This window comes from Chrysoperla carnea, chromosome X (assembly GCF_905475395.1).
Source record: "Chrysoperla carnea chromosome X, inChrCarn1.1, whole genome shotgun sequence".
Taxonomy (NCBI): Eukaryota; Metazoa; Arthropoda; class Insecta; order Neuroptera; family Chrysopidae; genus Chrysoperla; species Chrysoperla carnea.
The window spans coordinates 15,321,931-15,339,288 of record NC_058342.1 but is presented as its reverse complement, the minus strand read 5'-3'; the positions used below and the strand labels follow the sequence as shown (position 1 = coordinate 15,339,288).

The 17,358-nt window shown below is 30.7% G+C and overlaps 1 protein-coding gene across 1 annotated transcript in view; it reads right to left on the bottom strand.

The window, feature by feature from the left end:
- LOC123302322 (protein patched) overlaps window positions 1-1,675 on the bottom strand; it is a 42,919-nt gene extending 41,244 nt beyond the window's left edge. The window contains exon 1 of the mRNA XM_044885201.1: window positions 1,419-1,675. Within this exon, the coding sequence (XP_044741136.1) occupies window positions 1,419-1,505 (87 nt within the window). The 5' untranslated portion in view covers window positions 1,506-1,675. The remainder of the gene's footprint in view (window positions 1-1,418) is intronic.
- Window positions 1,676-17,358: the final 15,683 nt, after the last annotated feature.

Sequence of the window (17,358 nt, the reverse complement as noted above, 5' to 3'; positions counted from 1 at the left end):
AAAAATTTCAAAATATAATGTTTTTTGAGATTTCTTTTTTGGAACAATGTATTTTATATCGATTTTCAATGATTTTTTTCTTAAAAATTTTCATGGATACCTATACAAAAATTTTAAGCCATTAAATCAAACCATTTTCAAACAGATTGCAAAAAAAAAATAAACGAAATTTAATCATTCCTTCTTTTGGACGCACGATCCAATACTTTTGTTTAAAAATCGCACAGCGAATCAAATATTATTTATTAGAATCTTAGAAATTGAGTAATTGGTTCGGTAATTTAAAGTGCGCTTGAAACCCAAAAGTTGAGATAGTTAAGAAAATGTAGAAAATTGTACTAAAATAACTAATTTCGAAACAACCAAATTTCAGGACAGAAAAAAGACGTGAAGACCTTTCAAACAAGATCAATATTCTTCACGGACCGTAGAGACAAGAATCTATCTATTTAAGGCAAAGGCCATTCGTACGACATAAAAAGTTTAACTTAATTTTAGTCTTCATAAGATTTTGTTATATACAGAATATTTAAACAATAAATTATGTTAGTTCTTTTATTTTAAATAATTTAAAAGTATTTTATTGTGAAAAAAATCGTCTTTAAATAAGTAAAAATTGTCTTTCCTATAATCCATTTAAGTCAGTGTTATATGGAAGTCTGTGTGGAGTTCACATGAAATTTCTTAATATTATTTAATATTAGCAGATGTTACGATAATCAAAAAAAAAAATGTAACAGGTTATGAAAAAAAGCCGAAATATTTTTTTTTTTTTTTTGGACATCCTTGTATTGTGAACGGAAATTAAGCAAGAATTGCTTAGGTAAGTGCGGCGCCTCAAAGAACTTACCACACTAGTCGAAATGAAAATGGAATTAATATACTCATCTCTTTTTAACCATTCATTAAAACATCTTTAATAGAATGAGATAAATATAAAAAAAAGATGCGTTTCCAAAAAATCAAATTTCTATCAAAAAAAAAGTGGATAAGCTATATTTACATACAACGTTAAAATTTATCTCTATCCTTGTTTATAAAACTTTCAAAAGTTTTCAAAATAATTTGGTACGTGTTTAAGCATTATAAACAGCTGCTGTTTTAACCGAATTTTTGGGGGTTAGAATTATCTTTTTAATAACCAAAAATTAAAAAAAATTTATAAAGAAATAAATTAAGTTTTAATAAGTTTTTCATATATTATTTTCTATCCTTCTCTAAACATAGAAAAATTTGATATACCGTATGTCTACTGAAAATAAATCTGTCAGAAATATGAGAACACTGAAAAGGGCCCTTTAAAAATATATCTTTTTCAGTGTGAACAATGAAAAGAGGGGTTATGTAAACAAAACAAAAAACTTCATCCGCCAGGAAGTAAATAACAAAAGAGCACTTTTTAAATAGAAATAACTTACTTTTTCTATTTCGGAGAGAGCGGCTGATGCGTCCGCGAAACATGTCCGAATGTAAAAATCACTATTATGTCTAGCATGATCACACATTGCTTGAAAATCACCATTTAAGCATACTTTTATAGGGATACACTTGGGAATCACAATTGCTTCCAAAAACAGTTTTTCTTTAAAAAGTTCTCGAAATTTTTTGCATTACGGCATTGGTTTGTTTACATTTGCACACAACGCTATCGTCCTCATTTTCATGAATTTTTTTAAAAAACACTCTTTACAAAAATAAAAATATCACCCACTCGTTTTTAATAAAAATTTCGCTCACTTAAATAATTTAAATGGTATTTATTTTTTAGACACTCAATATCATGATTGAAAAATTAAAGATAGAAAAAAAACAGGTTGCATTCACGATATTCGACTTGATGAAAATTTCACATTTGTGAAACGTTAAATAAAAATTTGATCGAAGTTCATCCTACAATATACAATTCACAAACTGAAAATATTTCAAAACAGATGAAGTATAACTTCTTCTACTATGTTTTAAAAAATCTATGGACGTACACGAAACTAGTCGAGTATTCACGAACATTTTTACTTAAAAGACCACCCAACGTGAATGCAGCCAACCAATGGACTCAATTTTGTGCTTTACTTTTTCAAAATTCTGTCTAAAATTTGAGGTTTTGAGTGATTTTTCAGTGATATTTCACTCGAAAAATCTATATAAATAATATTATAGATTATTATAAGTGTAAATATTATTAAAGTTTTTATCTTAACTGGCAGGTGCAGATGTTTATAAAATATCAAATGTTATTAAATAACAAACATTTATAACCTCAAAATTAAATCATAATCTAATCGAAAATGTGTTTTATTGATGTTTATTTACAAAATAATTTTATTGATAAGAACTTTTATTTCTTAATTTTCGATTCGAAAAAATTGATTAAGTCATTTTTATGTTTTTAAATATCATTATTATGACGTCCATATACAACGTGCAATCTTGTAGAGAATGTGTGTGTACAATATTGTTCCTCTATCATTTTTTTTTTCCTGTGAAAAATAGATTACTTTAAAAGAAACCAAATTTCTATTGTATAATAAAATGGTTTTCGGTGACTTGGCTATGTAAAGAATTCTCAAAATAAAATTTCAAAATTCATCCCCGTGCGGGAAAGTGAAAAGAATTGTTTTTATATAAGTTACTTTTTATCGAGGCTCAAAGTTTCCAACTCAAATCACATTTCTTTTACTTTGAGCAAAACATAAAAACATTGTGTTACTTTAGCCTTTAATTTGTATACGAATTTTCAAGTTCAACTTCAAAATTATTTATTATTATCGTCAGTTTATAAAATAAAAATACAATACGTTTTAAAAGCTATAGTTCCTAGCCTAAACTTTACCTACAATACATCATCTTATTAAATTAGTAAATAGAAATATATGAACATTTTACATTGTTTCTTAAATGGAAAATCTTATAGAAAAAGTCATCGATATCAAAACTTAACCTAAGTTTGACCGATAAACCGTCCCTACAACAAGATCTCAAAGAAAATATTTATAATTTAGATAACAGCGAATTTGTATTCGGCGTCATGTGGCATGCGATATCTTTTCCTTAAGAGCAACGTACGCGTATCGAATCGGCCCAGTTTGTTGATTTCCGAGAAAGGATTTCTGCCGAATGATTGGAAATAATATTTCGAAATGGTTTGGACAATGATTCAGATTGTGAGGTGAATTTCTCTGTGGAGAACTTCAGCCCGATATATAGAGACCAAACGCGTCGGCCGATTTTGATGATTCAGACATCAATCGATTTGGCTTAAGGATGTTCCCTCGGCAATAATAGAAAAAATAAATTAGTAGATAAGGATCCGAATTTTTAGTATGTTATAGTTAACGAAATATATTATTGTATAAAACAAAAATTTGGGTACCTTACCGTTCAATTAAGAGAGTTTTTATTAATTAAAAATACCATAACAGGTTATGTTATTTAGTGTATTTTTAATTAATAAAAACTCTCTTAATTGAACGGTAAGGAACCCAAATTTTTGTTTTATACAATAATATATTTCGTTAACTATAACATACTAAAAATTCGGATCCTTATCTACTAATTTATTTTTTTCTATTACTGGCGAGGGAACATCCTTAACATTACGAGTGCTAATAAAGCAGTAATGAAAATTTAATATGGCGACTAATAGACGCCATATTGTGAAAATGTGTGGTCTTATGTGGCGTGTGCCCATTTTGAGGATTCTGACTGCAATCGATTTTTATTAACTTGGCGAGTGATACTGAAGATATGGCAATAATGAAAATTCAATAGTACGATCACCAGACGCCATATTGTGAAAAAGCAAACAATGAAAGGCGGTGGGGTATCATTGAATAGCCATTAAATAGATTTCAAGGCACAGATGATATTATTAGAAAATTTTGCCTGTTTAAAAGCCAGAAAAATGAAATTGGAAGTTTAAAAATATACTTAACTTTATTTTAGAGTGAATATTCAAAAAAATGAAACATTAAAAATGAAATTTTGGTATTTTTATTGACAAGGGGGCGCAGGCTGCTCACTTTACGGCGCCGAATATAGCTAAGCTCCTGTGTACCTAAACACATGTACCTGGTTATCTAATTTTTGCAATTGTTGTCTTTTCTTCTGTTCCATACATTAAATATAGAGGTAATGTGGTGTTCATATAACGCTATTATTATTTATTAGAATGAGATGTATGTATATAACTTAAACTGTGACTTAACCTAATGCGCTTGTGCAAAACGATATGAATTATAATATATTGTTTTTTAAATGAAAAATGTTTACAATGTTTTTCATTGAAGTTTTTCAATTTGTTTTTCTAAAGAAACGTTGTTTATTCTTTTTTCGTTTTTTGGATATTATTGAAAGCATATGTAAGGCGTGGTTGAAATGAATCTTAGTATTTGTGGTGCCTAAAATCTTAAATGACAGATTTCGACGAAATGATGAGAATGAATAAAGATAGAATGATTCAGTTCGGGACGATTCGACGAAAGAAAGCAACAACAGACCGACGGATGTATGTATACATATACATAGGGCAAACTAATCGAAGAATCTGTCATTTTATAATATTACTAGGCATTTAATTTTAAATACTATTATTGTTAATCAAAAGTGAGTATTTAAAATAAAATTTTTTAGATTATAGGATTATCAATTTATTGGATATAGTATCTTCGTTTATGCCTACAAAATATGTTTTTGTCTTAAAAATACAATTTTGATATACTTACCCTCGCAAAGTATCCATTTTTTCAAATGTCCTGCTATCATGCGTTACCTAATGTGGGGGACACCCAGACTCTAACACTTTAAATTTGGTGGCTACAGGTGTATAACAGGCATGGGCAAACGTGGCTTAGAGAAGTCCCTCATACTTCTGTATCTAAAATACGAGTATGACAGAGAGACATTTTTTTTTCTACCTATCTCATTACTATTAGAGAAACTGAGATATGTAGAAGAGTCGTATACCCTCTTCCTCCTCTATGATCAATGCGGACTTGGATAAAGAAACACAACGTAAAGTTTATGGCACACAATAAAGTTATAACAATGGTGATTTTGACTCAAATAACTCGCCTGGTGTATAAGCATAATAAGTGTTTTACACAATTGAATATTTTGTGTTTAATTATGCCATTTATTATTAAATTTTTGATTTCACCTGAAAGTAATATTAGACCCGGTAAAATTCGTCATTGAGCATGAATAATTTTCACATGGAAAAAAATGCTCCTGAACGTAAAAGTGCATTTTTCCGGCGGGTAACCCGATAGGATTTTCAAATAAATAACAGTCCGATTGACCGAATCGGAAAACAGTTTTTCCGAGGGGGGGGGGTTATAACATAATTTTTGGCATATATGTTCATTTGTTTTGAGTCTTCCAAATATATTTTCTTTTTGCTCAATAGATGGCAGAAACACTTTATTAGTCTATAAATAAAATTGAGACTGATATCAGGTATGTCAGATTGTGCTATCGCAAAATTAGGCTACTTTCGACATGCAAGTGCTATGAAAAATTGTTGTATGCTACTAGCTATTTTTAGGCTATATCTCAGCATTTGTCGTAAAAACACGAACACTAACAAAAAAAAAAGTCTCCGTATAGCCCCGAAGATATAACTTCGTCAAACCTAGTAGCTCAGTTGGTTAGAGCGTAAACAATTTCGTACGCGTTATGCCTATGGTAGCAGGTTCGATTCTTGCCGTCACAACAACAATTAATTTTATTAATGGTTGTAATGGACTGGTATAGTGCATGCAGAACGTGTACTCAGTCTCTAAAAATAATTGAGGAGCTGATAAATAAAATTATCAGCTAATATTTGCAATTAGTTTTATATAAATATAAATATTTTTATTTAATTAATTATTATTACTATAAATATTATTATTAAACGTTGTAAATATTTTATTTATGCATGTATTATTATCAATTTTAAGATTAAAATTTTAGTATGGTCCATTGACCTACATTTATTACACCGATAACTTATCCCTATAAATATTATAATTGTGAAAGAAAGGATTTTTGTTTGTTTGTTTGTTACACTTTCAAGCAAAAACTTTTATTATGATTATTTTTTTTAAACTATGCATATTAAAATTGAAAACTATGCATATATTTTAGCTGTGTAAAACAACCCCTTCGAGTTTTATTGAAGGGAGATAAATGAGATCAAGAGAGGTGGAAGCTATGAAGCGATGATTTTTATTTTTAAGCACAGTGAAGCGGGTGTAAAATCAAAATTTTCCTTATTTTTGCATTTTTCGCAAAATTTCTGACTTTGTAATTTTACTCTTTTAATATAAATGATTAGATAATGATCCAAATTTTTAGTTATGTTATAGTTAATGAAACATATCTTTATATATATCATAAATATGCATGTAAGAATGTTTGTTTGTTTGTATGTTTGTTACGCTTTCACGCAAAAACTAATGGACTTGAATGAAACTGTGCAATTGATATAGTTCATATATCAGACTAACACATGAGCTATAATTTAAAATAATATATATTTTATAAAAATAATTTCACTGCGCCATCTATGAGCATCATTTTGAACCATAAATTAAAAAGTTCTGACAAAAAATGATACAATTCATGGCCTCCTGTTCTGATATACAATGAATCAAGACTATATAACATTTAAAAAAAAATTGAAATCCGTACATATATTTTATCTGTGTGAAACAATTTGTACTTTTCGAGTATTATGGAAGGGGGATAAGTGAGAGCAAGAGAGGTGGATGCTATAACGCGGTGGTCTTTACTTTTAAGCCTAGCGAAGCGGGCGAGTATCAAGCTAGTTTTGTACATAAATTAATCAAATGGTAGAATTTATTAATTATATTGTTAACATGTTTCTAAACATAATAATGTTCTTGCAATAGTTTTCATTTTTTAATCACTAGCAGAAGATTTTGATTTAGAAATTTTGGTTTATTTTTGTTCAAACCCTTTGATATGAGGTATGAGCTACGTCTTTGTGTTAAAAAAGTATCTTTGACAGTTAAGGTGGTTCTCTGCAGCACTGCAGTCAAAAATTATTGACATATTACCTGTGCTATACGTATATACATAACTATACAATTATACTGCATACAATTTAACTGCATGAAAAAAAGAAAAAGTTTGACATTTTCACACGCTTCAGCTATGCTACTAAATTTTGAATATTATGATGAAGTTCGGAAAAAAAGTTTTTGCCATATACGTTAATTGAGTTCTATACAAAGCTGCGTTTATTAAAAATTTTTGCGTTTTTCTTGAAACTGCGATTTTGAAACTGGTTTTTCTCGTAGTCTACGCGACTGTTCTTTAAAAACCAGAAGGGTTGGATTCGTTATAATAAAAATTAGACAATAGACATCTAAAAAGTTAGAAAACTACTCCTCCCTTTTTGTACAGGGTAGACTCAGTTCAAAAAATTATGTGTCTTTAAAACTTTTAGAAAAACATGTATAAAAACTATAAAAATAATAATAATTAAATTTTAAAAGGTTTATTTAGGTTTGAAAGGTTTATTTGAATTTTAAAAAATTTTTTTACTGGAAGTCATTAGCTCAAATTCTCTTTTTAGAAGACGATTTCTACAGCGGCCAAAATAGCTCAAAAATGCCATAAAAAATTTTTTGTATCAACTTCGAAACGGATTTAGATTGAAAAATCAACAAACTTAGTAGAATATATTATTTCCTTGGACCATGTATGATGTGACCAACAGATGCTATCTTATTAAAATGTCGATGTTTCATCAAATGTCTAGACATATGATGATATGTCAGATTCTTGGTTAAACCTTCTTGCACATATATATGTGTGTATACACAACAATGCAAGAGCCCTAGCCAGTTACTGTTGTCTTTTCAGTCTTTTCACTATTTGTGAGGGGTTTGTAGTTTGTAGAATCAGAATGTAGAGTTTTTAAGTTTATAGTGTGTGTTAGTTAGTGTGTAGTTGTGTAGTTTTTAGTTTGTGTTTGGTTTGCCGTGAAGCTGAAGAGCTCACTCAGCCCACCCACGTTACAAACAACATGTGTGGTCTTGAATGGATACTAGACCACCCAGCATGTTGATATCGTCAATAACATGTAAACGACATATTTTATCCACCAAATTAAAGTCTGTTATTTAACTTTAGCTATAATACTCCTCAATCCTCACCAACAAACACTGAAACATACACACACACACATCACCACTACCACACTAGCACTAGACTCATTTTACTTTGGAGTCGTCGCGATTTTTATGAACATTCGAGTAAAGTTTGTTCTCTGCAATAATTTTATGCAAAATTCACATATTCTGGCATCTAAGGTATCTTTGCGTCACAAAATCTGCACTAGTTAATTTCTATATTTATTATATCAGTAAAAATTCTAAGGTTTTGTTGATAGGTATATCACCAAATAGTTATGATACACTATTGTATTATCATATACAGTGGAACCTGGCTAAATGAGACCTCAAGGGACTTGCAAATTTGTATTACTTATAGAGGTATTCCACTTACCCAGTGTCTCAGATATCTAGGTATAAATAAATATCTGTTTCATATACAGAGGGTTCCATTAATAGGGGTCAGAATTTCAGTTATAGAGGTATGATTATTAAATAAAATAATGTATTATCAATATCATTGCTGATACAAAAATTATAAATACCGAGCCTTCGCGCGAAATCTTGTACCATTTTTTCATTTCTTTAATCATCGGTCCATTAACCGGAACGTTTTTGTTACGACGTTGCTTGACCCATGTTAGCAAACACTGTTCAAGTTCAGGATATTTTGATAAACGTACACGTTTTAGTTTTCCTTGTACTTCAGAACATTGTCATAGTATTTTCTCTTTATTCTGGATTATTATACAAAGAGTAGATTTTGGCACATAAAATTCGACACCGATTTCATCTCGCGTCTTTCCACTTTCATAAACGGATAATTTCTTCAGTTTTTCACGTACTGATAACGATTTAAGTCTTCGTTTTGGCATTTTCAAGTAAACATCCGTATGATAGTAAATCAAAACTAAAACTTGAGGCTTAAAATAAGTTAAGTGTGGAATTTGCGGGTAGAATAAGAAGAAGTAAGTAAACAAACAAAACGATGTTATTTCAGTTCTCAGTCACAGGGTTTAATGCCTATAAAATTCACTCGCTGTCTCAGTTATAAAGGTAACTATGACGATTAAATCGAAAGAACGAATCCTACATATAGAGGTTTGCTTCGTTCCACTAACAGAGGTGATTTAGTGTAAAAGTGTTGGGACCTCAGCATGAGTACCAGTTATGGAGTTTTCTCACTTGTTCAGGTACCACTAAACCAAGTTTTACTGTACCTATGTTCCTTAGCAGGTCCACATGAGAGGTTTTTAAAAATGATATATATTTTTTTAAGGAAGTTTAATTTAATATGTTGATTGATACATATAAATGAGGAATATTGTGATAAAGTTTGTTTTGTGAAAATTATTAAGTATTAAGCAAAAAATGAATCATCTTTGGCACAAGTAACTTATGTTAGATATTATGAAAAGTACACTTGAGTGGAAATTGAACCTTCAGCTTTTGACGAGAGTTGTGGCTAGGTAAAAACGGACCCTGGTTCAAAAACAGCTCAAATCTTCTTTGGTAGGCTTCTCAACTAGCACTGCTATAAATAGAAATATTTGTACCAAAACTACTTGTAGAAGGCTGACTAAAAAATTTTTGCACTTTGTGTAATTATTGTTTAATATATTCCCCTCTCAATGAAAAAACCCCTCTCAATGAAAATCTGTCTACATTAATTTGGAATTAACAATGTAGTCTCGTAAATGCATCGACTTATGAGACGCATTTCCACTAACGAATCAGATATCCATGAATATTAAAAGCTCGGTACATTCTTTGACCTTATCTTTGAGTCGAGTATTTCAAACAGAAAACCTGGATCTTGGCGAGGCTATCGAACTAGCTGATGCTGTGAAACATTATATGATTGAAAAAAGAGGAAATGCTGGAGAATAGTTAAATACGACATAGAAGTTTTGATGCTAAGCGTTATAACAGACTCAACGCTCGAATATACAGACTGATTCAGTTGAAGATTATAGATTGAATTTTGAAATATCGCAATATTTTATCAAATTTAGTTTGTCTCTTTCTCAATAAAATAAAACATTTTTTGAAAACTCTTCCCTATCCCCTACAAGTCGAAACTTGTTGGGAATTCTCATGTATTATTTCAAATGAGCTAACATTTTTAAAGTAGTGTTATAATCCCAATATGTGCCTATTGGGATTACAACTATCTTAACTATCTGAACTTACATATAAATTTTCAACGTTCTATTGGAGGGGCTGTAGAGATGAATAAAATTCTTAAAACTTGTGGAAAAATGTGGTTATTCCCTGGCAATCGTTCCAAACTGAACATATTTTCTTAAAACATAGCTAAAAACACTCTTCATTGCGCCAAATTAAAAAAAAAAAAACTTAATCAAAATCGATCTTTTTAGGAGCTAAGATACCTAAGAAAAAACACAGTTAAATTTAGGATACCCTTCTTTTTGTTTCGGGGGCTAAAAACTTATAACACCTTTCTTTTGTTTCAGAGGTTAATAACATTCGGTTATTACGAAACACAACAATACCTTGTATTTGACCCAGAAGGTCTTTTTCAAAGTCATATTTCATTTTCGAGTTAAGCTTCAAATGGCTATAAAAGTAATCATACGGTAAAATTTTCCCATCCTGTGGCCTTGAAAATGACCTTCAAAGTCATATACAAAGTCATCATATTTTACTCCGTAATAACTTCTAAAACTTTTATACCTACAAGTCATTTTTTATTCTGTTAATATCCTTACATCGGCTTGGCTTTTAACGGTGGTCATTTTCGACTTTTATTAGATAGAACGGACGGAATTTTAAAGAAATTTATACGAATTCCTATCATCAACTAATCAACTATCATCAACCAACATCAGTAACCGAATTTTATTTCGGAAAAATTTGCTAAAAATTGGAATAGACTTTTTGTCAGATTCTTTCGATAGCTATCGATTCTTTCGAAGTTTCTCGGACCCGTATAGATTAATATAAATTGCCTCTATCATCTAATGAGAAAAAAAAGACTTTCTTGAGAGATTTAAAACAAATGAACATCAATACATAGTATAAAACAAAGTCGCTTTTTCTGTCCCTATGTCCCTATGTCCCTTTGTATGCTTAAATCTTTGAAACTACGCAACGGATTTTGATGCGGTTTTTTTAATAGATAGAGTGATTCAAGAGGAAGGTTTTTATGTATAATACATCCATATTATAGTAGAGTAAGGGGTTGAAATAGGGGTTGAAAGGGATATGCTTCAAAAAATAAAAAATTTGTGCATCGATTAAGCTAAAATATTGACACGATATACAACCAGCATCAAAGATCTATTGTTTTTATCTACTTTTAACCTTCGGAGGGTAGAAAGGTGTAGCGAGAAAGTGGGAAGGAATTATCGAATATTTACAAATATACCTAAGTGGGGTATCAAATAAAAGAGCATGACGTGTACATTACAAAACTGTTATCCCACGCAAGGAAATGTGGAGGGAGGGGTGCAAGTGGGAATGTTGCCCAGCAAAGCGGGTAGTTCACAGCTAGTATATGTATAAAATTATATTTAAATTAGTTCGGCTGTTTGAGTAAATACGGTGAGTATTCATTTGTTTTGCGGTAAAAGATAGTTCAAAGTCCATTGATCGCAATAAACACAGTTTTAGGACCTGTTGCGGGGTAAAATTGTGAATTATTTCATTTTAAAATTGTGATTCTTAACACAATACTTTATGGAGGAACTTACAATAATGTTAATTGTACAAAAATTAAACGGCGATTGAGCTTCAAAAAAGTTTTCATGATAAAGAAAATTTATCACAGATTCTGTTTATGCAAAAAAAAACATTGCCTTACGGTGCTTTCCAAAAAGAAAACATAAAAAAACTCTGGTTTTTTACGTTTAAAAATCAAAAACTAATCAAATTTACGTATAAATTTCATCTTTTACGATATTTTTAAAGCATTAAAAAACATTTACGTGATACAAATATTAGATTTATTCATAACTTAGAATTTAAATTCAATGAATGTTAATTAGTTGCTAATTTGGCTAATCATGTGACGGCCGAACTACTTTTTTTTATTTTTAAAATTATCAAACAATCTTTTTTTAAACATTAATGGGGTGTTTTTAACATTTTTATGTAGATGAAAATAGATGGCATTAGAAGAAATAGGTCGTTCAGCACTCTGTATTGGTACCATTTAGAAAACCTGATAAAAAAACAAAATAACATCTATAATGAATTAAAATACATTATGAAAATATTGTATCAAATTGATTTTATCAAATAATAAAATTATCGTTGGGTTATAAAATGTAGAAACGTTCCTTTCGAGTTATTATGGATTTTCACGTTCTTTTAAGTTTAACGCTAACACAACCTCTCGAAATTGAGTATAAAGTATGCATTTTTTTGAGAAGGGGCGTCCATTAATTACGTGACGCATTTTTAAGGATTTTTTTACCACCCTCCTCCTCCCTTGGTAAGATGTCGTAAGATTTTTATCAACTCCCTCCTCCCTACCCCAATATCACGTGAGATTTTTCAAAACTTATACTTTGGGTATAAAAGTATTGGATTTATTTAAAAAAATAACACAATTTGCTCAATTAATTTACAAACATTAGCAAGACTAGTATTTGCGAATATTGCTGTAATTCAACTTTAAGTTAACTTAATTTTCACGCAGAATTACAAGACCTCGAAGTGAGATTTAGTTAGATTCGGCTCGACCCCCTCCCCCGTAAATTCTTCACGTAATTAATGGACGGGGCAATGGAGTAGGCCCAATATGTAAAATCTGTACCCGGTTTTAAATACAACAAACAAAAAATTTCGTAGAAAAGTAGAGAAAAAAGTCTAAAGTCCTTAAATTAATATCAGGAGAAAATGTATTAAAAATAGTAAAATAGTATCCTATTAGGAGAGCATCTGTAAAAACTAACATGTCTAACATGTTTGCCTTATAGACATATTTTTTAAATTTATTATACTTTTTCTATCAAATTATTTACCTAGCGTGTTTTTTCCTAGGCGGTAAATTTTTAGACCGTGAGTATATTTTTCGTCGAACCTAGACATAATAAGCTTGAAAATCATGGAATTTGATAAAGGAATATGGAAGATAAGGGTAGGACAGATAAAAACTTGCTAGAGTAATAATATATAAAGTCAAAGATTATTAAGGATGTACGAGCAACAAGGCAATTTTAAATAAAAAGCTTGATTTCTTTTTATAAGGCGGGCAGAGTGTAAATCAATTCTGAAAAATTTTTGAGGGGGCTGCCCGATTATTTAAATAAAATCATGGCTTTAAAAGTAGGCATATTTATAACATTGGTTTTATGGGAAAACGATAGATGGATGATATGTTTTCATAAATTTCTCCAAAATTAGTCGGTAGAAATTTAAAAAAAAAATTAAATTAAAGTTAAAACCCTAACAAATTATTGAAAACAAAAAACCCGTTGTGCCGACTAATTAAGGATGTATGAGCACGGTAGTGGTGACACAAATTTTGATGATGAATTATGTTATCATTTGACGATACAAGACGAAAAGTAATATTTTTCAAAATATAGGAAATTGAAAATTTTGTTTAATTATTTAGCTTTCAATATTTCGAAAACCAAGGCAGATATCGAAAAATTTTATTGTTATTTTTCATGTACATTCATGAAGTTATAACAAAATCATCATCAAAGTTGAAAATAAGATAAAAATAATTTCAACCCTAAAATCTTTGGTGCTCGTACAACCTTAAAAACCAGAGTAGTAAGAAAAGCCATTGAGAAAATTAACGAATATTTTGACATCGATCAAATAAATAAACGGTCGGAACATTATAAAATTGATTTTTTGGCAAAATAATTTGTTGGTAAAAAATAGGTAATTTTTGGATAATTTATTATTTTTCCCAAATTTTATTTTATATCACCTATAGATACAAGCATAGTGGTATATTTGGAATCATACGGTAATGAGGAACAAGCTTAGGTATTTATTGGATTTAATATAATATTTAGAAGGATGTAGTTTGGTAAGGGTGAGGTTAAGCAAAGATTATCAAGTTACAAAAGTTACTTAAAAAGACATTTTAAATAATGTTTTATCAATTTTGGTTCTATCAAACTAAGGACCTTGTTGATATAAACCCTGATACGAAGTTTCGTTGCTGTCTCCTCAGCCTCTCCCTAGAAAATCCCATTTTCTTGTATTTGGAAACGTTTTCCCTAGGGTGTGGGCCTTCTCAAATTTTTCCGGATACGTGGCTTATACCAATTCTAGGAACACCTTTAAGTCTAGCCTTGTGCCAAGTTTAATCGAAATCGTAAGAGCCGTTTTTGAGAAAACCCCAAAAATCCTGTTTTGGCCTAGAGGGAAGTACGCTTGAAAAAAGGCCCAGGGAAAAAATGAAAAAATCGTCTGGAATTATGACCAAACTGAACCTATGTATCAAGTTTGAAAAAAACCGGTTGAAAATTGAAGGGTCCAGCTTGGTTACAGACATACCGACATTCCGACTGACGCAAAATTTTTTAAAAACCACTTTTTTGAAATCAGGGACCCTCAAAACGTGTTGAAACCCCGATATCGATTTTTTTTCGATCACAATATTTTATTATATTTATAATATAATAAAGTAAAAATCACCATGCATATTAAAATGCAGAATAAAATAAGAACACACTTAAGAAATATGTATGGCGTCCATGGTTGAGTTGCCCGCACGCCCGATACGGAGCTGTCAATGATTGTATTACTAATATATGTCAAACGCGTATATGAGTAATGGACCAATCCACCAATCGTCCAATCGAGAATATACGTATAATATCCCATATATGGTTTATGGTTGATATGATGTTGACTGCGCGGGAGTTCCAACAATCACATATCAAATCAAATCATAATATGATAGTTTTACACAAACGTCAGCGTCAGAAACGCATTTCAACTTACTCACAAAATCAAGCAGCAAGCATTGCAATGTTAAAATTTACTTTAGCAATAACAGACGTGTGAGTGCACATGTACCCAAACTGCAACTGAATTCAACTGTTTTTAATGTCATGTAGGTCGTAGGGGAAAAAACCGTTTTGATTCAACAATAAATATTAGTCAAATACAGTAAAACTTGGTTAAATGAGACATCAAGGGGCCTGCAAATTTGTCTCACTTATAGAGAGGTATTCCACTTATAGACACTATAAGTGGAATATACAGGTATCAATAAATATTTGTCTCATTTACAGAGGGTTCCATTAATAGAGGTCAGAATACAGAATAAGAGGTGCGATTATAAAAAAATATAGTCATCCATACTTTTTTATTATTTTGGTAATTCACAGGTTAAGTTTTAACACCTTTACAACATCTTGGAGTTTTAGATTTACCGATTAATATAATAGGCAGCTTTTCAGTTCCTGACATATTAGTACCCAGAAGTATTCAAATGCGCTCTTTACTAAGTTTTCCGCCATGGCATGACTCAACTTTTAAGGTGAAAGTTTTATTGAGTAGACACTTATAAAATAAACCCGTTTCGCCTGCGTTAAAAATATCACCAACAGAAGAACTGGCTGATCTTCAATCCATTATTGGCTACATTTTTTAACATCAACAGCGTTACTTTCCCCACAAATTGCTTCGAAAATTATATCGTGTTTTTATACCATGTATATATGAAATATACATAGTATATTAAGTTTCGTCCCAAGTTTGTAACGCTTAAAAATATTGATGCTACGAACAAAATTTTGGTATAGGTGTTCATAGAATCACCTAATTAATCCATTTCCGGTTGTCCGTCCGTCCGTCCGTCCGTCTGTGGACACGATAACTCAAAAACGAAAAAAGATATCGATCTGAAATTTTTACAGCTTACTCAGGACGTAAAAAGTGAGGTCAAGTTCGTAAATGAGCATCATAGGTCAATTGGGTCTTGGGTCCGTAGGACCCATCTTGTAAACCGTTAGAGATAGAACAAAAGTTAAAATGTAACAAATGTTGCTTATAAAAAATAAAAAACTTTTGTTTGAAACATTTTTTTGTAAACATCACTGTTTACCCACGAGGGCGTTAATTAGGTGCAAATTTTATAGTATGTATTAATATAGGAATATCAAAGTGAATATCTTTTGTTATTTACGTGACGTCAAAAAAACAAACGATTGCGCATCAACATTTGCGCGTTATATGAGAATATCAGTTAAATATGTCAGATATGTATGTATGTGAAATGTGACAGAGTTATCAACACTGCCTATACATGGTATTTCAACAATTAACTCAGTCAATTGTTTGTTTTCACTTGTTTTTTAATCCTTTCCAACCAAACATTGCTGTTACCAAAATTATCAAAACCGAGCCTTTGCGTGAAATCTTGTGCCTTTTCTTTAATCATTGGTCCACTTACAGAAACGTTTTTGTTACGAAGGTGTTTAACCCATGTTAGCAAACATTGTTCAAGTTCAGGATATTTTAATAAACGTACACGTTTTAGTTTTCTGTGTCCTTCAGAACATTGTGATTGAATTTTATCTTTATTTTGAATTATTATACAAAGAGTAGATTTTGGCATATTAAATTCGACACAAACTTCATCGCGTGTCTTCCCATTTTCATAAAGAGGTCTTCACTTCAGTTTTTCACTGTAATACTTTAGTGTAATAGATTTTTGTTCAATATTCTTAAGGTAGTTGAGTTTTTCTACTTTATTTTCAAGGTTTGACTTAAGACGAGATCATGTCTTCGTTTACATAGAAAATAACTCTTTTTCTGCCATGTTTAGACATTAGGGGAGATATACGTACCCGGAAAGGGGGTAAACTTGCACCTCACTGTCAAAATGATTAAACATTCATTATCTTCCTCTACTCTTGATCTTATGTGCACATCTACCGTCTTCATCATAAGAGAGCTCCAAGGTATACATATTGGTTCACTTTTTCCACCATAGGTTAGGTAAGGTTAGGTCATATTGGGTATCCACGAGAAACTCACTTAGGCCATAGGGTTCATTGTGATATAATACATATGTTTTACCAAATTTCCGCTGTTAATTTCATTTATCAGCTCCTAAATTATTTTGAGAGTCTGAGTACACCTTCTTCATGCATATATCATCACCACCATAAGTAAGGTTAGGTTAGGTTATATTGGCTGTCCACGAAGGACACACTTAGGCTACAGAGCCCATTATGATACCATATTATGTGTTTTATCACCTTCCCGCTGCTAATTTCATTTATCAGAT